At 39.4% G+C, this 25851-nt stretch overlaps 1 protein-coding gene across 1 annotated transcript; it reads right to left on the reverse strand.

The window, feature by feature from the left end:
• Nucleotides 1–667: 667 nt before the first annotated feature.
• Cyp2ac1 (cytochrome P450, family 2, subfamily ac, polypeptide 1) lies at nt 668–25851 on the reverse strand. Its single transcript, NM_001433412.1, is given in 9 exon segments — nt 668–3190; nt 6397–6538; nt 8907–9091; nt 10177–10318; nt 10755–10928; nt 12146–12306; nt 15582–15731; nt 23312–23474; nt 25559–25851. Coding segments are annotated over 9 exon segments (1500 nt in total). The 5' UTR covers nt 25745–25851; the 3' UTR covers nt 668–2993.

Consider the following 25851-nt stretch of genomic DNA (forward strand, 5'->3'; position numbering starts at 1 on the left):
TTCTTTCTTTCTCTTCATTTCTTTCTAGTTTCTTAATTTCTTTTTTCTTCTTTCTTATTACTTCATTCCTTCATTTATTTACTTATTATTTTGTATGTGTGTCTTTGTGGGTGTAATGTGCCCTGAAGTGCAGGTGTCCTTGAAGGACCATAGAGCCCCTTAAGTTGGGGTTATTGGCAGTTGTATGCCATCCAGCAAGAACCAAATGGCTGAGGTCCTCAGCAAGAGTAGTGCCTGTTCTTCTACTGAACAATCTTGTCAGTATCCCAGCTGTACTTTCAAATGACAAAGAACAGAAAACTTCAAACAATTTCTGCAGAGTTCCTTTCCTTAAATCTGTTTTTAAACATTGCCATGTAAGAGCTGCTACTGTCACATGGTTTCAGACTTGGGCTAGGGGTGTGTCTGGTAGAATGCCTGCCTTGCATGTCTGAGGCCCTGAATTTGGCCCTCAGTATATCCACCAAAGCCAGGAAATAAACCGACTATGGATTCAACTGGGCTACTTGATGCTGATCCAGATCCTGAAAATTTTAAGAATTCAAGTGTCAAAGCATTTCCATCTCGACTATTCAGGAAAATTACCAAGGTATAAGTTAAACAATCCCATAATAAATTTCTTTTTGGGAATTATGTTGGGGTAAAATAAAGAATTCTGTAACCCATATTCAGTGTAGAACTGATTTATTCAGTGTTGAGCTGAGGTTTAAGTGAGTAAGGAAAAAAATTAACTTATTGATTGTGATATATAATTTACATGTAAAGCTTAAAGTAGAGAAATAATAAAATGTAATAGTTTTATTGTATAAGTACAATTTTGTTAGACATGAATAACTTGAAGAAAAGATTCTTTATTTCATAATTGTTGTGATCAAAGAATGAATCAAGGGAAAAATTACATTAGTAGGAATAAGTATTTTTACTTTATCTTCTGCGGACATTTTCATCTTTATTGTTTAATTTTTCGTTTAGTTTATTTACTACTTTAGAATGACACAAAAGGGTGTTATTTCACTCTCTGAGACAGCAGAAATTGTTCCTTTTTTACATTATACTTATGTTTTTTACATTGTACTCATAGTGAGGAACATTATTTTCTCCCGTTCTTCTGTTTGGCAGATGGAGGACATATGCCCCACCAGTCTGTCATCATAACAATGAAAAGCTGACAGCGCTACAAGTAAAATTTGGTTCTCTGGATCTCTGTCCTAAGTTATTTTTACTGTTCCTCAAGTAAGAGAAACAAGCCCACCCGCTAATTTTGATTGTGGGTTCAGAACTGACTAAAATACTACTGAATCCTCTAAATAAACTAGGAGTAGCCATGAAAGTACAGTTGCCTGTGTACATCGAAGGGAGCCCGAATGGAACTTGTGCCCCATTTCATTACTTTCTGTACCTCTCTGGACTGTCAGGGCACCTAAAGGACTCCCATCAAAAGGCTTTGTGGATAGTAATGTGTTGAGAATGACCTAAGTGCCTAATGTTCTCTGGCATTTTACTGAACTGTAGTTGTTTTTCTTCCTGATGACCAGGACTTCTCTCTTGAGGCTTGAGTTGAGAAAATGCTGTGTTAATTCTATTCCTCTGAAAAGAGGGAGATTCTAAGTATTAAAAAGATCTCTTGACAGTTCCACAGATCCATACCCTATTTCTTAAGGACCTAAGAGATTTCCTTGAGATTCATCCAGGAAGATAGGATATCTGACTCCTATTCTCCGTGTGAAGTAGTAGCTTTTCAAATGAGGCTCTCAAGCTGGCGCTGTAGCTTAGTGGAAGAGTGCTTGCTTATGAAGCGTGAAGTTCTGGGTTTTTAGCTATAGCTTCTGATAAAAAAGAAAAGTCAAATGGGAACCCAGTAGCCAGGGCAGACAGCCTACCATAGAAATACTTGAAAATGCAGGAGTGATTCAGTGAGCTGGATACAGCCTATTGGTCAGACTTCCTCCCAACCTTGGGTACTTTTCCACGACACACCCCACTGCTGAAAGTCTTTCTGTTCTGTGCTTCAGCAGAGCTGGGTTCTGACCAAGTTCTAGCCTATTACATACAATTCGTTAAATAAAGTCTTCTTTGTCTAGGGCAATTCTCACTTAGATACAAATCAGATATGAGCACAGAAGAAGTATGTATATTGATGGTGGGAGGGTACAATTGACTGGAGATGTTTTTGCGTTGGGGAAACAACATGGCTTTTCTCTGATCTGTTGCCAAGGTCCCTTTATATTTGACTTCACTGGGACTTTAGAACACAAACCACAGGAATGACTCTGCACATTTTGGATATGACATGTATACTATTATTAGTAATAATCTGAGAGAGAGAGAGAGAGAGAGAGAGAGAGAGAGAGAGAGAGAGAGAACATGCATGTATGTGATGTGTGGGGCTAGGTTTACATCACTTTCTATCTTTACATGAATTCTGGAAATCGAACCTCCCGTGCCAGACGTAAACGCCAACTGCCTTTGCAGCCCTCCAACAAGCAATCTAGTAGGACCCAGATTAATTAATACTTCCTGATCTCAGCAAACTGGCAGTACTCACAACCAATTATCTGTTATTAGCCACTGCTTGTTCTCAGAATGAAAACAATGCCGTAAGTTTAGTGTGTGCATCACTAAGAGTTGAGTTTTCTTTACCGTATTTGTGTTGCTATTCATAGATATTATACTGCCTTCCTTCACATAAACACCAATTATGACTCTCGATTTGTGATCCTTAGGTGTCTCATGCCTTAGAAGACCATGTTTGGGATCTTTTTGTGAAACTATCTGTTCATCTGTTGTTTTCTGCAATAGCAGTAGGGAGTTTCTTCTCCAGCAGCTAGCACAGAAACTTATTCTGGAAAAGACAGCCCCCTGTGAGAAGGAGGCTAACTGCCATAATAACACTGCAGGATTTGGCTGAATACCACGGCTATAGAAATGAAGGAAAGGAAAGCCTTTGTGCCAAGGACCACAAGATCACACCAAGAATTGGGGCTGCACTGAACTCAAAGAGCTGAGGTTCGGAGCAGAGCACATATCTTATGAGGCAGTGGTTGAATGGTAAAACCAATGTCTGGAGTTAGATCCAGGTCCAGATAGGAGACTCCAGGGGGTGGTTGGAAGGTAAACTTCTGCATGAGACTGGTGAAGAAAAGGAAAAGCTCCATTTTTGCCAGTGGCTCACCAGCACACATCCGACGACCTGGAGACACAGATAATGTAGGAGGTTATAAGACATCAGCACAAGAACCCCAACAAGTAGGAGGTTATAAGACATCAGCACAAGGACCCCAACAATGCTGGACCAGATCAGAGCTAATTCAAACCTCTTCTAAGCTTTATTGGTTTTGTTTTCAGGTAAGACTTTGAAATATATCTAAAAAAGAAAAGGATCCAAATGGTAGCTTTAATGATGAAGAGAAGCAATTAAACATAACATTTTGTCCCCATCGTTTATTTTAAATAAGAAGCAACCTCAATTGAGGTATTGTCCAGAAAATATTGGCATGTAGTCAGGTTTCTGAAAGATTGTGTTCATGATCGATGTGGAAATGCCCAGCTCACTATGGTTGGCATCTTCCCTAGGCAGTCTCTAAGAAGTCTGGCTGGGCATGAGCCAGAGAGAGAGCCTGGAAGCAGGATGCCTCTAAGGCTTCTGGTTCCAGGCTATTGCCTTGAGTTCCTTCCTTGACTCTCCTTAGTAATGCAATGTGACCTGGAAGCTTTTTTTCTTTCAAGTTGTTTTGTTTTGTTTTGGTCGTGGTGTTTATCACAGCAACAGAAAACAAAAACAAAAATGAAAACAAAACCAGCCCTTCCACCCGGAAAAAACCCCAAGAACAATATTTTAATTTGAAAATATTTTTTCGACAAAATCGTGTGCATCACAAGAGGTAAAAGTGCATGATGTGTCTGCTAAGGAAAAGCTAATCATTCAATCCATAAATATGTTGAATGTCAACAGGGTAGCTACTGAACTTGGTGCTGAGTCTGCTACTGTTCCAAGGAGATTTACTGTTTAACAGATGACCTATAGATAAATAGGCAAGTATTATACAATGTCATAATCCATGAGTTGACCTGTGGAAAGATACCTGATAAACCATGGAAGGTTCGTTCCTTGAATGAAAGCTTTATAACTAAACTTTGATAGAAAGGATGAGAAATTTGTCAGGTAAAGATGAGGAAAGTTGACAATGAGGTCCTTGTGCCATTGGCTGGATGAGTTTTGACTCCCACGTACACAGGGAATGAGTTCGCTGATCTTGGCTCAGATACCAAAGGAAGGAACTAGGTTACAGTGATCTTGAAAATGAGGTTAAGAAAGAGAAGCATCTTGCAAAGTTAGACTCAATTGACACAACTCTGACATGTAAAGTATTTGTGGAAATGTCTGAAAAAAAATGCAATAAAATTGAGAAAGGAAACTTTCCTGTAAGAAGTTTATTAAAACCATAGGCTCTTGGTGGTTATCTGTATTTCCTGTGTTAGAAACAATTTTATTTTTAGGTTAAATATAATGGGTTGTTTATGGATATATAGTATGTAGATAAATAGTTTTATAGATTGAAGGCAACATAATTGAATGAAATGTAGCAGTTTTAATTTATAATCTGCTTTCAGTCCTTCTGAAGACATATTATATCTATTTACCTTGCTCCCAGGAGGAGAGCTTTAACATGCTGCTTATGTTATGACCAGTAATTTTTATAGTTCATATAGTTGTAGATCTCTGATTTACTTCTTGGAACATAAACCAGAGGTGTACTCAAATGCAGAAGGCTTCTGTTTTACAACAGAAGGAAATGATCTCATGTTAACTCTTTTGGTTTATTTGAGATCTACATGGAATAGAAGTCCTCTCTATATAACTACTTCTTTATTGGGCACAGGAATGGGGCAAGATTTTTATGGGATGAAAGGCCAAGGATATTGCCTCTCTGCAATGTTCATAAAGAAACTAACCACTCAGTCCACAACAGGTTTAAGGTTAACAAGGCATAGGTATTATTGTGCTTGACTTTGAAACAGTTATTGTTCTCATGGGCTTGCCTATGGAATAGGTCATCTAGTAGGTGACCAATAAGTAAACAGATAATTATGATACAATGTCACAAGCCATGGAGGAGTCTATGGAAGGAAAAGCTAGCATAGGTTTGGGGTTAGATATTTCCATTGCCCAAGAAATAAGGACATAATTAAATGGTGTTTAGTAAAATCAGAAGTAAAGTAACTTGGGATGTTAATTACAACCTTCCGATTAAACTATATTGAGTTTCATGGTAAACACTGAACAGCCCAACAAGATAAAACATGTAATAGCAAGAGAATGTTATTGCATGTGTAAATCTGAGAACAATCTCGTGAGACAAAGATCATAAAAGTTGTTCAAAGAACAAGACTTCTAAAAGTGTGACTACGTGTAAATGAAAACAGAAGAAAAGGATGCCTTCCACACAACTAGAGGGATAAATGGGTGGAGAAGTTATAGCTACCACTTGTAGTGGACACATAAATTTGCTCTATATTTAATATGTTTTCTAACACTTTGCATTTTATTTGTTTGTCTATGACTAAGAAATTGTATTGGGCTGGGTGTTGTGGAGCATGCCTTTAATCCCAGCTCTCCAGGCACAGTCAGAGGCAGAGGCAGGAGGCAGGAGGCAGGAGGCAGGAGGCAGGAGGCAGGAGGCAGGAGGCAGGAGGCAGGAGGCAGGAGGCAGGAGGCAGGAGGCAGGGGGCAGGGGGCAGGAGGCAGGAGGCAGGAGGCAGGGGGCAGGAGGCAGGAGGCAGGAGGCAGGAGGCAGAGAAGGCAGAGGCAGATGGATCTCTCTGAGTTTGAGGCCAGTCTGGTCTACATAGTATGTTCAAGGATGATAGTGGCTATACAGAGAAACTTTCAAAACAATACCAACAAACAAACAAATATTGGTACTCCTAGCTTTCTTTGAGGACCACAATAAATTTCTTTTTAATTATTTATATGTCTGTGTATAGGGGTGTGCATGTAAGTGCAGGTTCTGGCAGGAACCAGAAGCACCAGGGACTCCTGAAGCTGGAGTTAAAAGCAGTTGTCATTAACTTAAAAGTTAGTGCTAAGAACCAAACTCGGGTCTTTTGCAGAAATCACTTATAACTGCTTATCTATCTAGACTCAAAATAAAAATTTTGATTTCCACAGGAATTTTGAAATCCATGAACAAGTTACTCATCCTCATTATGAATGACTGCCACTTGTTTAAAGGTTCAAAGAGGTTTCACAGTGTACACAAGACCAGCCAGGCTTGGATAAAATATTGATCACAATGCAAGAGCAGACGTGGAGGTAATAGTCACAAGACCTATCATAACCTTGAGGTGACATCTCTCTTACTCTGTAAACTAGCTGTGTTCAGAAAGGCACCTTACCCACTGAAAAGGGCATGAAAGCTTCTTTCTTGACAAACCTCCCCTTGGAACTGAGGAAATGAGCAGGATTAAAAGCATCTGGTGTTTCCCATTGTGTTTGATCCCGAAGTACCGATGTTAACAGGGTAATGACCTCAGTGCCCTAAAAATAAAAAGTGTTGTTAGTGTAAAGAGATAAATTAAATTTTTTCCTAAGAGGTTCTTCTCCAGTGATGCATTATAACCATGGCTGGTAAATTTCCAGCTATGGAATGCTCTAGAAGAGAATGAAGTAGTCAGGGAAAGCTTTATGTTCAGTAATGGGGTATTCATTTTGGTCACCAAAGTTTTCTTTAGTTCCTAACTAAAAGCAGGTCATGGGAATGAACCTTTAGTGTGTATTGGTCATATGATAACAGCAGGTAATTTAATGAATTTTCCGATGTGACCCAGGATGGTTTTGAACTCACTCTGTAGCCCAAAACAGCTTAGACTCATGACGTTTATCCTCCTGTGTGCTGAGCTTACAATATGAACCACCACAGTCAGCTTGTTAATTTTAATAAATTCTCTTCTAAACCTGCATGGGAGAAATTAAGTGTACCTTACTGGGATTGTAGGTTGTAGATGAAAGGATACAAATGAAAAAATCTGGTAGAATTTCTGGACGGTTCAATGGCTCACTGAACATTTACTCTTATATCTCAAGTTCTATGACAGTGGATGTTAAATCAAGAAATATCATATAGGCAGATTCTAAAAAATAAACTTATCTGCCTTCATATTATGCCATGTGCTGTAAAACAGCTTTCTATAAATGAAGGGGGTGGGGTGACTTTAATTGTATAGAAAAAGACATTCTGAGGATGAAAGATAACAAAACAAAGTCAAATAATGGTTAAAAGCAGAACTGTGAGCAGGAGGTATAAACAAAGGCTACTCAATATTCAAGTTTAGCTAGCAGGAAATTAATTGATTGAAAGAAAATATTCACTACTTTCTCTTGATAGGTATATCTTTAATAAGCCTTTGAAATAGAATATTCTGGTTAACTGTTTTATCAAATGAAGTCTTCCTGAAATTTTTTAACTCAAGTAGTCAGTTGACTAAAAGCATTTCATTTTAAAACATGGATGATCTGTCTGTCTGTCTGTCTGTCTGTCTATCATCTACATATCTACTGTGAAGGGTTATATGTCTCTGCTTCATAACAATTATTTCACCTTCACCGAAGAGCTGATTGAGATGTGCCAAGACTGAGCCTACCTCCTAGTTACATAGCACATTAATTAGACACCTGCTGCATATAAGCCCTTTCAACAGCAGTGTTTACGGATAAAACTAAAAGCTTACCACTTTACTGTTTCTTTTAGATAATGTTTAATACTGTTTTTCTGTTTTCACTTTTGCTATGGTTTGAGGGTGGGGAGAATCTTCCTATGTTCATGGCTTGTTTCAGAGGGTATGCTAGAACCTTTAGGAGAGGTGGACCATGGGGAAGATCATCTTTACTTCAGTGGATGGGTTCTGACACACTCTAGTCTGTCAGCCTTTCTCTGTTCACTGGCTTCTCTATCCACCTGCCTCAATGACACCTACCATCCCATCAGTTCAATTTAGATGGGGCTATTCTGCCTAATCTTGGACTTGAACTGGCAAAACTCAAAATCAAATGACTGTTTCTCTTTACAAGTTTTATCTTATTAGGATATCAGGAGGCTTACCAATGCCACATTGCTTGCATTTGTTTTTCTGCTTCACTCTTAATCTGACTAACTCAGCTTAGTGGTATGCCTACACTGAGAAGAGAAACTCCAAAGATGAGTGCAGTCTTGTTCAGAGAGTAGGAGTCCCAGAGTAGGATTCATTCATGGCTTTATGCAGACATAAACTCACCAGCAGTGATCAGACTAAGCAATGAGGAAAAGGATTGGTGCCTTGTGTTATCACAACCTTTTGCTCACTCTTGCCTTCAGTCTAGTTTTAGGAAGACATGCATGTATTTCTTCAATTTACAAGAACTCAAAGGTTGGCATGAAGATGCCTGGGAATCTGTATATATTATTGTATGGGGTGATGGGATTAAAGCATGTAGGATGAAAGTATGGAGGTACTGATGGAAAGAGCCTGCCTGGGAAAAGCTCAAGGCTCAGAGCTCAGAACGTGAAACAGCTTACTGGAAAACTCTTAGTTCCTTCAGAGAGCAACCTTTCATTTCCAAAAAGGCTTAACTTTTCTGAACCACATTTTTTTAATTATAACATAAAATAGAATAATATTTTATAAAGTATTAGATAATAGTCATCTGTGGCACACACACACACACACACATGCACACATACATACATAAACACACACAGTTATCTTGTTTTGACTGATTGGAGGAAGGAGTAAGATAGTAAACAGAGAGGAGAGCGACCAGGGTTGGAAGGAGAAAGACAGGCCAAGACTGTCATTGAACTTCAATCTCACTGCTTCCATGATTGTGAACATTGGGAATATATTCTCATTCCTTCTGCTTAAGCCCTTACCTTTGGAATATAATAGTTTTTAAATACAACATCTGTGCTTGTCTCATGGGGTAGGCTTGTGGGCAGGATGTTAGCAACTCTCTGTATTTCGTGAATTACAGCGTCTGTGTAGGGCATTTGAGTTCGGTGCTCAATCCGAGGCTGAGCTGAGCCCACAACTTGGTGGATCTCATCGTGGACCTTTTCTGGATAGAATGCAATTAGAGTTTAGTGTCTGACATGGACATGAATTCAAGTGATTCTACATGTTTTCTTCACACATGCAATCAAACCCAAATCTGGGTGCTTTTACCTTCATCCTTCCTACTTGTTTTCTTTTGAGAGGGTGTGGGGGGCTGGAGAAATGGCTCAGCAGTTAAGAGCACCCGACTGCTCTTCCAGAGGTCATGAGTTCAATTCCCAGCAACCACATGGTGGCTCACAACCATCTGTAAAGAGATCCGATACCCTCTTCTGGTGTATCTGAAGACAGCTACAGTGTACTTATATATAATAAATAAATAAATCTTTAAAAGAGAGAGAGAGAGAGAGAGAGAGAGATAGGGTGTGGGGGAAGAGAATGGAGAAGGGTTTAAGACTGAGTCTCTCCATGTAGCTGGCTATCCTGGACCTCACTCTATAGACTAGGCTGGTCTCAAACTTACAGAGTTCTACTTGTCTCTGCCACCCAAGTGCTGGGATTAAAGGCATGAGACCCCGCTACCCTCCTTCTATTTTAAGGTTGCTCTGGAAACGATTATGGAAAGATTTCAGACCATTTTAGGATGCTAAAGAACAAATCCTATTTTCTTCTGAAAAATAATTTTTAAAAGATTTCTTTGACTTTTAGTTGTGCGCATGCACATGTACATGTGTGGCATGCACACATGTGTCTATTTGTGGGTAAGTGAGTGTGAGTTCAGGTGTCCGTGGAGTCCAGAAGAAAGTGCCCTTGGAGCTAGGGGTATAGGCAGTTGTAATCTGTCTAATGGGAAAACTGAGACCTGAAGTCTGACCCTTGGCAAGAGCAGTATGCACACTTAATCACTGGGCCATCACTCCAGCACTAAAGCTTCTTGTCCATAAGCTCCCTATCCCCTCCCCTCCCCTTCTTCTATAAGGGTGTTCAAACTATTTCCTCTCTTTTTCTAGAAGGACACTAACCCCACAAACTATTGTCAAGGCTGCAATTTACAGGTAGCAATGTGACTGTAGAATTCTGCATTTTTTTTTTATTCCAAGATACTTTTCTTTTGCTCCATTAGGGGAACACTGCCTCTTGGAGACTTACTCTGGACCTCAGGGTATCGCATCATGAGTATAATTCCCCAGCGCAGTGTGGCAGCTGTGGTCTCAGTTCCTGCTGTAAATAGATTACTAACAAGGGCTAGCAAATTTTCCTCATTGAAATAATCAGCAGATTTGTTGTTTTCCTAAAATGGTAAAATATGTTATTAGTCATGGAATAATTTCATCATAGGTAAATCATAAAAAAGTACCATGGATTAAAAGCAGCAGGTATTGCACTCTTCAACTCAGAGGAATTTCCGTTGATTATGCAAGTGTCCAGCAGAACTTGGGTAGTCACGTGCATCCCAGATGCTAATCATAGTAAATACTTCTGAAAATAACAAAGCCTATTTCTGTTTAGGGAGTTTCAAAGTTAGTTTTTAGTCGAGTTTTAAAAATATTCCCCACACAATTTCTCTTTATAGTTAAGGTGGAAATTGTATTCAAACTATAATAAACAGCATGTTCAGACTCTATACAGTACTCACTATTAATCTGGGTCCATTCGAATTTCTTCCTTGAAGAAATGTTTTGCCTCTATAAGCAATCAGTTAAATCCTCCTAGGAAAACACCATTACCTCTTGCTGCTTGACTAGGAATGCATCGATGAAACTTCTGGGGTCATTTTTGTCAAGATTGTGACAATGTTCTAGGAAGGTCCTCCTTATGAAGGAAAATAGTTCATCTCTGTTCCTCAGTACTTTCTTGTGGCTTCTTAGGAGAAATCCCAGAATAGGAAAAATATTAAAAAGCTAAAGGAATATAAAAAAAAGTTCTTTACATAAAGGCACAAACTAGTTGGGACCATGTAAATGATAAATTATTATTGAAAAAAATCACAAAAATAGCACCTTTAGTTTTTGTCTCAGATGAGTTAATGAACAGAAGATCTCATCTCAGGTTATATGAGACAGTTGCCTGTGCCTGTTCTAAGTACCTATATACTAATAGGTTACCTGCGTTTGTAGAAAAAAACTTAAATTGTTGGCTGTATTGATTGGTACTATTCAAAATTTCTATTTTCTTGGATCTGGAAGATGAAAGCTATTCTATTTTTTTTAAGTGTGGATGTTGTTTACATGTATATCTGTGTGCCACTTGAGTGTCTGATGTCCATAAAGCTCAGAAAAATTTATCTGATTCCATGAAATTGGAGTTAGGGTTAGCCGTGATCCACCATGTGGGTTCTAAGAAAGGAACTTGGATCCTTTAGAGGAACAGCCAGTGCTCTTTTCTGTTTATTCATCTCTCCATTCTGTAGAAGATGGATCTTCCAGTGATAAAATAATCAGATTGTCAAGCCATTCTGTGATGGTGTGCATATGCTTGGTCCAGGGAGTGGCACTATTAGAAGGTGTGGCCTTGTTGGAGGAAGTGTGTCACTGTGAGCTGGGCTTGGAGACCCTCCTCCTTGCTGCCTGAGGATGTTCAGTAGGTTTCTGACTTCGTTTGGGTGAAGATGTAGAACTCAGGTTCTCCTGCACCGTGCCTGCCTGGATGCTGCCATGCTCCGCATTGATGATAATGGACTAAACCTCTGAACCTGTGAGCTAGCCCCAATTAAATATTGACCTTTATAAAACTCACGTTGGTCATGGTGTCTGTTCACAGCAATGGGACCCTAAGTAAGACAATCATCATAACCTCTTTTTCCTAATTGAATTATACTATGAGTTCAATATCTACTATTGATATTTAGTTCATATAATGATTGTTGATGTAGGTAAACAACTCATGGCTACATTTATAAGGTACACCAAAGCCATATAACGTTAGTGTGACTCACAGTCCATGAATCTAGGTAATTATTGCAGTGCTTTGTGGTGAGAAAACCATCAGGTAGGCTAACCAAACATGTTTATCATGACTTAGAACACACTGACATCCTTTTCACAGTCTCTTGAACAATCAAGTGTACCACAGAGGAATCGAGTAATGAAAACAAATCAAATAAAGAAGAAACAGTTACCACAATACTAGGGTTTCCAATGAGTTTTATGTTTTCACCAATTAAGGTTAAGAGTCTCAGGAACTGGGGATCTTCGTAGTCAAACCGTTTCCCAAGCAGCATGGACACAATGACGTTAGCGACAGAAGCATTCAGTACTCTTTTGATCTCAAAGGGTTTTCCTATAAGGCAATTCATCAGACAGATCAGGAATCTTCACATACCCAGCACAAACCCAGTTCCAGACTGATTGGGACAATCTATCCAGTAAAGAGTTTCATAGAAGAATTATTTGTGATTATACCTTTAATGGACATGTGACATTTATAGCTTTGACTTTGGCTAATGCCCACATTTTGGCACAAATGCTCAGATGGCCACAAAAATTCAATGGGCATGTAAAAGAAAAGTAGGCACTCAGTTTCGCTAGAGAAATAATAATGTGGCAGAGGCATTTAACATTTGCAGGTGTACCTGGGTACTCAGTGTGTTTATAGAGGATCATTGTTAATGTATTGGATACAGGAAATATCATTTACTGTCATGCATGGCATTTAAGTTTGGAGTATAGCATTCTACTATATTTTGATGTTTTATGTATCACTGAAATCTATACAGAGTGTGAAATCAGACTTGGTTTCTCAGCTCTGTATCCCTGTTGCTGGGGAGGCTGTGGTAGGAAGATCTAGTGTTCAAGGTTTCTTAGGGGTACAGAATAAGTTCAAGGCCAGTTTAAATAACCTAGTCACTAGGTCCTAATGGGACCCAGTTCCAAAATAAAAAGTAAAGGGAAGATGGTAGCTACAGTTTAGTGATCAAGAGCCTTCTCAGTATGCATGAGCCCTAATGCCCAGCACACATATACAAATTACCTGGATTATAAGATTATTAAGTAAACATCAGTAGGTAAACATTGTTTATTCATTCATTTATTTATTAGTAAAAATTACCATATTGAGTGCATTGCTGTATAATGTTGGGCATTAACTAGCTTACCACCTGCAAACAAGCACATTTATTTTTGAGACATAATCTCACTATGTAACCCTGGCTAGCCCAGAACTTGCTATATAGCCAGACGGGCCTCAGACTCATAGAGATCCATCTGCTTCTGATGCTTAAATGTTGAAATTAAGAAAAAGTCAGGACTGACAGTCTTAGTTACTTTGCTATTGCTGTGAAAACTCCATGACCAAAGTAATTTATAAAAGAAAGCACTGAATTGGCTTACAGTTTTGGGGGTTTAGAGTCTGGTACCATTAGGGACGATAATGACAGCAAGCAAGCAGGCAGTCAGATAGTAGAGCTTTCATTCATTTTCTCCTCGTCCTCATGTCCTCCTCCTCCTCCTCCTCCTCCTCCTCCTCCTCCTCCTCCTCCTCTTCCTCCTTTTTCTCCTCCTTCCCCACCCCTATTGATTTTTCAATATCGGCTTTCTCTGTTTAACAGCCCTGGCTCTGTAAACCATGCTGGCTTAAAACTCACAGAGATTCACCTGTCTCCGCCTCTCAAGTGCTGGTATTAAAGGTATGCACCACTGTGCCTGATGAGAACTAACATTCTTATCCACAAGTAGGTGGCAAAGATAGCTAACTGGAAATGGTGTGGGCTTTTGAAGTCTTGAAGCCTACTCCAGTAACACACCATCTCCAACAAGGCCACATTTCCTAATCCTTCTAAAACAGTTCCACAACTGAGGACCGAGTATTCAAATATATGAGCCTATGGGGGCCATGTTCATTCAAAACAGTACACTGATAGCACTATGACCAAAATATGTTAATGAGAGAATAACAAGTTTGTTTGATCACTATGTGTGGCATAGGCATCTTTAGATTGAAGACAGAGACAAAGAGTAAGCTACCCATTTTACACACTTTGTTTCCATGAATCATGGAGAGTTAAGTGAAAACATGATTGGACACAAAGGATGTGATCGAGTCACAATAGACACTTTGGAAACCCAGGGTGGCTGCTCAGATTCCTGGTTTCCGTCTGTCTATCGCCTGCTCTAAGGGAAAGAGCATAGTTCCTTCAGAAATGTGAGTCTTGGGATTTGATATATATGGTAGGTCAAGAATTTCTTTGCAGCCAACTAAGAAATGCCAGTGAAGTTAGAATGATGTTCCTGGCTTGCTTTGAGCAGAAGGGTTTCCTCAGAGAGGAGAAGTTTCACTTTCTGTAGCTTTCATTTGAGAGGGGACATCAGAAAAACAGGAAGGCATGAAAAGGGACCTGTAGTTGTCTCATTGCCAGGCGTCATTTGATGTCAGGTGTGGCATCTGCTCACACCTCTAATGGCTGGTAGTTGATAATCATCTTTTCAAGTGCCCTGGTCTGTGATCGATGCTATCCTTTACTAACGATTGCTTCCCTTGACTGGATAAAAACTAAGGATCTTCTTTGCAATAAAGCACGCTCCTGCATTGAGATGAAAGCATTATAGCCTAAAGAAGATCAGGTAAAGCCCAAATATTAAAAAAAAAAAAACAAGATACACAAGCAGAAGACCTGAAAATCCTATCCTTGGGTGGGGTGTAGTGGCTCACAGGCTTTTCCTACTAAGACACCCTTTTTTCTGAGTTCTCCCTTCCAAAAGACAACTGTGCTGCCTCCTCTATCTGGATCACCCTCCTCGTGGCAGCTGTCCAGCTGGAAGGCTTCTCTGTTCTGTTGCCCAAAGCACCTTTTATCTGCTCTCCAACTTACTATGATGGGCTAGTTTTTAAATTCTTTTTTTTTTCTTTCTTTTTTTTTCAGAGCTGGGGACCGAACCCAGGGCCTTGCACTTGCTAGGCAAGTGCTCTACCACTGAGCTAAGTCCCCAACCCCCTTAAATTCTTTTATGTCGCTGAAAATGCCACTGTGTTCCCCAGATGCTCTGTATTACGTTAAAGTTAGTGTCTCAATATGGGAAGATTGCGTTTCTGTTATGAGAACATTATTGTACTCTGAGAATGAAAAGACAGCATGGTTTCAAGGCACTTTCAAAGATTCAAAATATATTTTACATAAAATTATTTTTAATAGATTTATTTATGTAGGAAGATAAGGGGAGGAGAGGGAGAGAGAGGGAGGGGAGACAGAAAGGGAAGGAGGAAGAAAGGGAGAGAAAGAGGGGGGTTGGGGATTTAGCTCAGTGGTAGAGCGCTTGCCTAGGAAGCACAAGGCCCTGGGTTCGATCCCTAGCTCCAAAAAAAAAAAAGAAAGAGACACAGAGAGAGAGGGGAGAAGGGAGAAGAGGAGGAGGGGGAGGAGGAGGAAGAGGAGGAGAAAATGTAAATAAACATTTACAGTCAACAGGGACAGTATTGGAGTAGACAGCAGCACTGGGTGGGTATATACATATCAGTGGAATTTTTCTACAGGTTAAATTATGTCAAACTAAGTGACTGAATATACCTTTTGTTTATTTCTTTTTCACGAAAAGTGAAAAGGCGTTATTTGTTGCACACACCTTTGTGAGATTCAAAGCTCTGTATGAGATGCTGACATTCCACTACAATTGTGTCTTCTATAGTTCGCTTGCCCATGCCGAAGTCCCTTAAGGTGGACAAACTGAATCTTCTCATTGTTTTCCACGTTTCGCCATGAGCGAAGGCAATTCCTCGGAGAGAAAGAGAGTGTGTTTAAAGTACTTCTAACTGTTTTAAATTTAGTGCTCAGTGATAAATAAAAATTGAAATCAAGAGCTTTTGTGTTCCCTCCCAAAAATAAGGAAAGAATGGGTTCATGGTATAGTAAAAAATATTATCTTGATCCCGGCCCGCAGCAGCTCTCTGCTCCCAAACCCCGAGGGAAAGAGACCTCACCGCCTGGTCAGGTGGGCACTCCTGAGGCTGCAGAGCGGAGGAGACCACCAACACTGCCCACCCCTGCCCACATCCCTGGCCCAAGAGGAAACTGTATAAGGCCTCTGGGCTCCCGTGGGGGAGGGCCCACGAGCGGCAGGACCCCTGCCTGAGACACCGCCGGAACCTGAAGGAAACAGACCTGATAAACAGTTCTCTGGACCCAAATCCCGTGGGAGGGAGAGCTAAACCTTCAGAGAGGCAGACACGCCTGGGAAACCAGAAGAGACGGCTCTCTGCACACATATCTCGGACGCCAGAGGAAAAAGCCAAAGACCATCTGGAACCCTGGTGCACTGAAGCTCCCGGAAGGGGCGGCACAGGTCTTCCTGGTTGCTGCCGCTGCAGAGAGCCCGTGGGCAGCAACCCGCGAGCGAACTTGAGCCTCGGGACCACAGGTAAGACCAACTTGTCTGCTGCAAGAAAGCTGCCTGGTGAACTCAAGACACAGGCCCACAGGAACAGCTGAAGACCTGTAGAGAGGAAAAACTACACGCCCGAAAGCAGAACACTCTGTCCCCATAACTGACTGAAAGAGAGGAAAACAGGTCTACAGAACTCCTGACACACAGGCTTATAGAACAGTCTAGCCACTGTCAGAAATAGCAGAACAAAGTTACACTAGAGATAATCTGATGGCGAGAGGCAAGCACAGGAACCCAAGCAACAGAAACCAAGACTACATGGCATCATCGGAGCCCAATTCTCCCACCAAAACAAACATGGAATATCCAAACACACCAGAAAAGCAAGATCTAGTTTCAAAATCATATTTGATCATGATGCTGGAGGACTTCAAGAAAGACGTGAAGAACTCCCTTAGGGAAACGCAGGAAAACATTAATAAACAGGTAGAAGCCTACAGAGAGGAATCGCAAAAATCCCTGAAAGAATCGCAAAAATCCCTGAAAGAATTCCAGGAAAACACAATCAAACAGTTGAAGGAATTAAAAATGGAAATAGAAGCAATCAAGAAAGAACACATGGAAACAACCCTGGATATAGAAAACCAAAAGGAGAGACAAGGAACTGTAGATACAAGCTTCACCAACAGAATACAAGAGATGGAAGAGAGAATCTCAGGAGCAGAAGATTCCATAGAAATCATTGACTCAACTGTCAAAGATAATGTAAAGTGGAAAAAGCTACTGGTCCAAAACATACAGGATATCCAGGACTCAATGAGAAGATCAAACCTAAAGATAATAGGTATAGAAGAGAGTGAAGACTCCCAGCTCAAAGGACCAGTAAATATCTTCAACAAAATCATAGAAGAAAACTTCCCTAACCTAAAAAAAGAGATACCCATAGGCATACAAGAAGCCTACAGAACTCCAAATAGAATGGACCAGAAAAGAAACACCTCCCGTCACATAATAGTCAAAACACCAAATGCACAAAATAAAGAAAGAATATTAAAAGCAGTAAGGGAAAAAGGTCAAGTAACATATAAAGGCAGACCTATCAGAATCACACCAGACTTCTCGCCAGAAACTATGAAGGCCAGAAGATCCTGGACTGATGTCATACAGACCCTAAGAAAACACAAATGCCAGCCCAGGTTACTGTATCCTGCAAAACTCTCAATTAACATAGATGGAGAAACCAAGATATTCCATGACAAAACCAAATTTACACAATATCTTTCTACAAATCCAGCACTACAAAGGATAATAAATGGTAAAGCCCAACATAAGGAGGCAAGCTATACCCTAGAAGAAGCAAGAAACTAATCGTCTTGGCAACAAAACAAAGAGAATGAAAGCACACAAACATAACCTCACATCCAAATATGAATATAACGGGAAGCAATAATCACTATCCTTAATATCTCTCAACATCAATGGCCTCAACTCCCCAATAAAAAGACATAGATTAACAAACTGGATACGCAACGAGGACCCTGCATTCTGCTGCCTACAGGAAACACACCTCAGAGACAAAGACAGACATTACCTCAGAGTGAAAGGCTGGAAAACAAATTTCCAATCAAATGGTCAGAAGAAGCAAGCTGGAGTAGCCATTCTAATATCAAATAAAATCAATTTTCAACTAAAAGTAAAAAAAAAAAGATAAGGAGGGACACTTCATATTCATCAAAGGAAAAATCCACCAAGATGAACTCTCAATCCTAAATATCTATGCCCCAAATACAAGGGCACCTACATATGTAAAAGAAACCTTACTAAAGCTCAAAACACACATTGCACCTCACACAATAATAGTGGGAGATTTCAACACCCCACTCTCATCAATGGACAGATTATGGAAACAGAAATTAAACAGAGATGTAGACAGACTAAGAGAAGTCATGAGCCAAATGGACTTAACGGATATTTATAGAACATTCTATCCTAAAGCAAAAGGATATAACTTCTTCTCAGCTCCTCATGGTACTTTCTCCAAAATTGACCATATAATTGGTCAAAAAACGGGCCTCAACAGGTACAGAAAGATAGAAATAATCCCATGCGTGCTATCGGACCACCACGGCCTAAAACTGGTCTTCAATAGCAATAAGAGAAGAATGCCCACATATACTTGGAAATTGAACAATGCTCTACTCAATGATAACCTGGTCAAGGAAGAAATAAAGAAAGAAATTAAAAACTTTTTAGAATTTAATGAAAATGAAGGTACAACATACCCAAACTTATGGGACACAATGAAAGCTGTGCTAAGAGGAAAACTCATAGCGCTGAGTGCCTGCAGAAAGAAACAGGAAAGAGCATATGTCAGCAGCTTGACAGCACACCTAAAAGCTCTAGAACAAAAAGAAGCAAATACACCCAGGAGGAGTAGAAGGCAGGAAATAATCAAACTCAGAGCTGAAATCAACCAAGTAGAAACAAAAAGGACCATAGAAAGAATCAACAGAACCAAAAGTTGGTTCTTTGAGAAAATCAACAAGATAGATAAACCCTTAGCCAGACTAACGAGAGGACACAGAGAGTGCGTCCAAATTAACAAAATCAGAAATGAAAAGGGAGACATAACTACAGATTCAGAGGAAATTCAAAAAATCATCAGATCTTACTATAAAAACCTATATTCAACAAAACTTGAAAATCTTCAGGAAATGGACAATTTCCTAGACAGATACCAGGTATCGAAGTTAAATCAGGAACAGATAAACCAGTTAAACAACCCCATAACTCCTAAGGAAATAGAAGCAGTCATTAAAGGTCTCCCAACCAAAAAGAGCCCAGGTCCAGACGGGTTTAGTGCAGAATTCTATCAAACCTTCATAGAAGACCTCATACCAATATTATCCAAACTATTCCACAAAATTGAAACAGATGGAGCACTACCGAATTCCTTCTACGAAGCCACAATTACTCTTATACCTAAACCACACAAAGACACAACAAAGAAAGAGAACTTCAGACCAATTTCCCTTATGAATATCGACGCAAAAATACTCAATAAAATTCTGGCAAACCAAATTCAAGAGCACATCAAAACAATCATCCACCATGATCAAGTAGGCTTCATCCCAGGCATGCAGGGATGGTTTAATATACGGAAAACCATCAACGTGATCCATCATATAAACAAACTGAAAGAACAGAACCACATGATCATTTCATTAGATGCTGAGAAAGCATTTGACAAAATTCAACACCCCTTCATGATAAAAGTCCTGGAAAGAATAGGAATTCAAGGCCCATACCTAAACATAGTAAAAGCCATATACAGCAAACCAGTTGCTAACATTAAACTAAATGGAGAGAAACTTGAAGCAATCCCACTAAAATCAGGGACTAGACAAGGCTGCCCACTCTCTCCCTACTTATTCAATATAGTTCTTGAAGTTCTAGCCAGAGCAATCAGACAACAAAAGGAGATCAAAGGGATACAGAACGGAAAAGAAGAAGTCAAAATATCACTATTTGCAGATGACATGATAGTATATTTAAGTGATCCCAAAAGTTCCACCAGAGAACTACTAAAGCTGATAAACAACTTCAGCAAAGTGGCTGGGTATAAAATTAACTCAAATAAATCAGTTGCCTTCCTCTATACAAAAGAGAAACAAGCCGAGAAAGAAATTAGGGAAACGACACCCTTCATAATAGACCCAAATAATATAAAGTACCTCGGTGTGACTTTAACCAAGCAAGTAAAAGATCTGTACAATAAGAACTTCAAGACACTGAGGAAAGAAATTGAAGAAGACCTCAGAAGATGGAAAGATCTCCCATGCTCATGGATTGGCAGGATTAATATAGTAAAAATGGCCATTTTACCAAAAGCAATCTACAGATTCAATGCAATCCCCATCAAAATACCAATCCAGTTCTTCAAAGAGTTAGACAGAACAATTTGCAAATTCATCTGGAATAACAAAAAACCCAGGATAGCTAAAGCTATCCTCAACAATAAAAGGACTTCAGGGGGAATCACTATCCCTGAACTCAAGCAGTATTACAGAGCAATAGTGATAAAAACTGCATGGTATTGGTACAGAGACAGACAGATAGACCAATGGAATAGAATTGAACCCACACACCTATGGTCACTTGATTTTTGACAAAGGAGCCAAAACCATCCAATGGAAAAAAGATAGCATTTTCAGCAAATGGTGCTGGTTCAACTGGAGGGCAACATGTAGAAGAATGCAGATCGATCCATCCTTATCACCCTGTACAAAGCTTAAGTCCAAGTGGATCAAAGACCTCCACATCAAACCAGACACACTCAAACTAATAGAAGAAAAACTAGGGAAGCATCTGGAACACATGGGCACTGGAAAAAATTTCCTGAACAAAACACCAATGGCTTATGCTCTAAGATCAAGAATCGACAAATGGGATCTCATAAAACTGCAAAGCTTCTGTAAGGCAAAGGACACGGTGGTTAGGACAAAACGGCAACCAACAGATTGGGAAAAGATCTTTACCAATCCTACAACAGATAGAGGCCTTATATCCAAAATATACAAAGAACTCAAGAAGTTAGACCGCAGGGAAACAAATAACCCTATTAAAAAATGGGGTTCAGAGCTAAAGAAAGAATTCACAGCTGAGGAATGCCGAATGGCTGAGAAACACCTAAAGAAATGTTCAACATCTTTAGTCATAAGGGAAATGCAAATCAAAACAACCCTGAGATTTCACCTCACACCAGTGAGAATGGCTAAGATCAAAAACTCAGGTGACAGCAGATGCTGGCGAGGATGTGGAGAAAGAGGAACACTCCTCCATTGTTGGTGGGATTGCAAACTGGTACAACCATTCTGGAAATCAGTCTGGAGGATCCTCAGAAAATTGGACATTGAACTGCCTGAGGATCCAGCTATACCTCTCTTGGGCATATACCCAAAAGATGTCTCAACATATAAAAAAGACACGTGCTCCACTATGTTCATTGCAGCCTTATTTATAATAGCCAGAAGCTGGAAAGAACCCAGATGCCCTTCAATAGAGGAATGGATACAGAAAATGTGGTACATCTACACAATGGAATATTACTCAGCTATCAAAAACAACGACTTTATGAAATTCGTAGGCAAATGGTTGGAACTGGAAAACATCATCCTGAGTGAGCTAACCCAATCACAGAAAGACATACATGGTATGCACTCATTGATAAGTGGCTATTAGCCCAAATGCTTGAATTACCCTAGATGCCTAGAACAAATGAAACTCAAGACGGATGATCAAAATGTGAATGCTTCACTCCTTCTTTAAAAGGGGAACAAGAATACCCTTGGCAGGGAACAGAGAGGCAAAGATTAAAACAGAGACTGAAGAAACACCCATTCAGAGCCTGCCCCACATGTGGCCCATACATACACAGCCACCCAATTAGACACGATGGATGAAGGAAAGAAGTGCAGACCGACAGGAGCCGGATGTAGATCGCTCCTGAGAAACACAGCCAGAATACAGCAAATACAGAGGCGAATGCCAGCAGCAAACCACTGAACTGAGAATAGGACCCCCGTTGAAGGAATCAGAGAAAGAACTGGAAGAGCTTGAAGGGGCTCGAGACCCCATATGTACAACAATGCCAAGCAACCAGAGCTTCCAGGGACTAAGCCACTACCTAAAGACTATACATGGACTGACCCTAGACTCTGACCTCATAGGTAGCAATTAATATCCTAGTAAGAGCACCAGTGGAAGGGGAAGCCCTGGGTCCTGCTAAGACTGAACCCCCAGTGAACTGGACTGGTGGGGGGAGGGCGGCAATGGGGGAAGGGTTGGGAGGGGAACACCCATAAGGAAGGGGAGGGGGGAGGGGGATGTTTGCTCGGATACCGGGAAAGGGAATAACACTCGAAATGTATATAAGAAATACTCAAGTTAATAAAAAAAATAAAAAAAGAGATATACTCATATGTCATTCCCTTAGAAAAAATTAAAATAACTTGTTTTCTGGCAAAAAAAAATATTATCTTGCTTATTTCAACCCTAGTTTCATTTCTCAGCAAGCAAGAAAAGAAAACAAGCAAAGCCCAACCAGGGCCAAGTCTAGGGAGTCTCTTCTTTCATTTCTTGAAGGATTTATTGTAGAAAGCACAGTAAATACTTTTCTTTCTTATTTGAAATGCATATAAATATTTATGAAAACCAAGTCATCATTTTGTCTAGATATCTATATGACTATAATATCTTTCCAAAGGTCTGGAGACAGGTCAGAAATGACCAGGGATGTAAGACCCTCGCTTCTCAGCTTTTATGGGAACGTATGAGCCAAACTTTGAGGGTGAGCTTACTCTAACTCACAAAACCAGCTTTTCCCCTTCCACTGGTGCTCTTACTAGGATATTCATTGCTACCTATGAGGTCAGAGTCTAGGGTCAGTCCATGTATAGTCTTTAGGTAGTGGCTTAGTGTATGGTGAGTTCGTTTTTCTTTATATGGGTCCAACTAGCAAAGACAGTATCTTGAGTAATAGCTAATATTTTAATCCTGAGAACATACATGTAATGTGAACATGTTGATTCCAGTATGTAAAAGGCATTCCTTCCTGTTTTAACAGGGGCAGATTGTGAAGCACGTTATTTTCTTTTAATGCTTATTCAGTAAGAGGATATTTTCTTTTCTAGTCAAATAGCAAGGACTTTTGGGTTGGAAAACATTTTGCATTTTTTTTCTCGATAAACTCAGTGCACAATTTTGAATGTTTATATTTTTCTTATATCGAGGTTTGTGTGACTAAGGTGTCAATGAAAACTTGCAAACAAACTCATTATTTTCCATGGAGGAAGACTAGTGTTCAGATCATATAGAACCATCAAAGTGAAGATATAGAAATAAATAAATATAACACAGTTGAGTCAATACTTATGACCAAAGGAATATATTTGAAAATAAGGGGTCATTACCTTTTCCATCAAAAAGTCTTTCAAATATAGGCACTTGAGAGCGTTCGCCAAATTGATTGCCATAATTGACAAGGGCATCTTTCACTGTCTCATAGCCAGAAAGCACCACCACCTTCCTTGGCCCCATTTGAATGCTGTAAATGGGACCATATTTCTTGGAGAGCTGTGGTGTACAAAACACAGAGAAACAACTAAAACATCACAGAATAATTAAAAGGGTAGTTTCTCATGGCCTCTGCACTGCTTTACCAAGGTCATTTCTCCAGCCACTCTACCTCCTGGAGATACTCTAATGACCTTCAGTTGGTGGCCCCTGTACTTTATTTGATTTTGACTTTGAGAATATGACTCATCTTTTATTACAGAATAGACGCATAATCCCTCCCTACATGTTTTTGTTTGAAAACAGAAAATGCCCAGCCAAAATTCCAGGGAGATGAAAGACTTACCACACTGATACTATTCCATATTCACATTCTGGTTTTTAGTGTGTGCTATGATATAAGTGGGACCAAGTTAGTTCTCCATTACTGGTAACATTATTTACTGAAAAAAAAGAACTCCACTTTTCACTGATAATTGAAAAGTAGCAGGAACCAATATATAGGACATCTTGGTTTATTCTTAGCACTGTTTATTCTTAGCACTTAACCTTGCCTGAGTAGATATATCATCACTACTAGATAGAAAGGATATTGTATTTTCATGAGATCACAGAGCAGGTGGTGATGTTCAAAAAGTGACCCACAAAAAGTGACCCACAATTAGTGACCCACTAGTTGAGAACCTGCAATCTTAATCTAACTGAGTTTTGGTGGAGGCTGAGATGACAATTTGGAATGCTTCTTTATATATGAAACTTGACTAATTTACAATTTCATCAGGAATTGAAGGATGGCTTAATGATTTAGAAAAGCAGTAAAACTAAGATTCATATTTTGGAAACAGAAAATAAAATAGGAGTTTGAGAGCAGGGTGTCTTGATTGAGAACTACTTTATATAGGGTAGACTAGCTCACGCCAGAAAATCAATTTAAGGATAAGTTTCATAAACAAAAATGACGCAGGTCATGGAAATGAGTAGAAGCCTCCTGTTTTTGTAGATAGAAATCGTTCAGAACAATGGCATATCTGTAGAAATGTGAAAGGAAAGAGCATACCATGAAGAGGGTAGATTAGTTAATGTATAAGCAAAGGACAGGAGTAGTGTGGAAATAACTTTGAGGAGCATAGCAGTAAACAGAGATGTGTTGAAAGATTTTATTCTTATGAGAGATTACCCCGGCTTGTGATTTTGGATGTAGAAGGAGCCACAGAGATAGTTTAAGTTGTTTCTATGTTCTGTGAAAGTATATTGATCTGTAAAATGGAGATAGAAATGTCAATTTGTCTTTCTCCAGGTTAGTTAGAAGAATGTGGATGCCTTGTGTTGATTTATTTTAAAAAAATCCTATAACAAATTTGAACTGCCAACTGAGGTGAAATTATAGTTTTCTCTTCATTACCTTGTGCCTTAAGATTTTAAAATTAAATGTTACAAATTGTATGAGAACCGGACTCAATTAGAAACAACTTAGAGCGTATAGCCAATTGCAAGCTCAAAATATTCACCTTGTCTATCCCTATAAACAATAATTTTACAAATTTTTTTCACTGAAAAAGTGGAGAGGTTTAGTCTAATTCTTGCCCCAGGTCTGTAACCTGTTAGGCAGTGACACAAAGGACAAAAGATAAAGTCATTTGTCAAATTAATAGAAGACCTAGATTTAAACTGTTATATCCATAACATGGGTGTTTATCTTATTTATGTATACAGGTTTGAGAGGTTAATTTGAAAGTTGCCCATAAGTCAATGATCAAAACTCAGGCGATTTTAGAAGAATATATATAAAATGTAGACCAAAATGTTTGAAGTGAAGAAGTTTACATGCTGTAAATACTTGAGAATAAAATTGCCACTTCTACCCTTGAACCATATTAGCTAGCTAATTCATACACACACATACCCACACACTATATGTATATATGTAAATATATACACAAATTTAAATGCATATATGCATTTTTAATTAGCTCTGCTAATTTTGAATGCTGATGAATCCAAAACATGTACATGAGCTATAGTTAGCACATGTAAGCTAATAAACATTCTAGGATAAGAATGATTTGGAAACACACACATATACACACAGAACACACACACGCACACACACAATGTGAATGATCATTTATGTATTTATGTCTTACCTCTAACATGGTTTGATAGGGCCTCTTCAGGTTGAGGATGTGTAGATTTCCAATAACTGGCCAAGGTTTGGGTCCTGGAGGACACTGCCGTTTAGATGCTTTAGCCATAAAGTCTTTAATATTTAGAATGAGAATGAGAATGAGTCCCAGAAGTGCAAGAATAGCAGAAAAGTCAAATCCACTCATTGTCTTTAAGCTGATATAATTATTAAGAGATCTTTCCAACGACAATCAGAAGGAATCAACACTTCTGATGCAGATTGAAGACTTCAAGGTATTGCTAAGTTTGTTTT

Source organism: Rattus norvegicus, chromosome 9 (assembly GCF_021556685.1).
Source record: "Rattus norvegicus strain SHRSP/BbbUtx chromosome 9, alternate assembly SHRSP_T2T, whole genome shotgun sequence".
In the NCBI taxonomy this organism is placed as follows: Eukaryota; Metazoa; Chordata; class Mammalia; order Rodentia; family Muridae; genus Rattus; species Rattus norvegicus.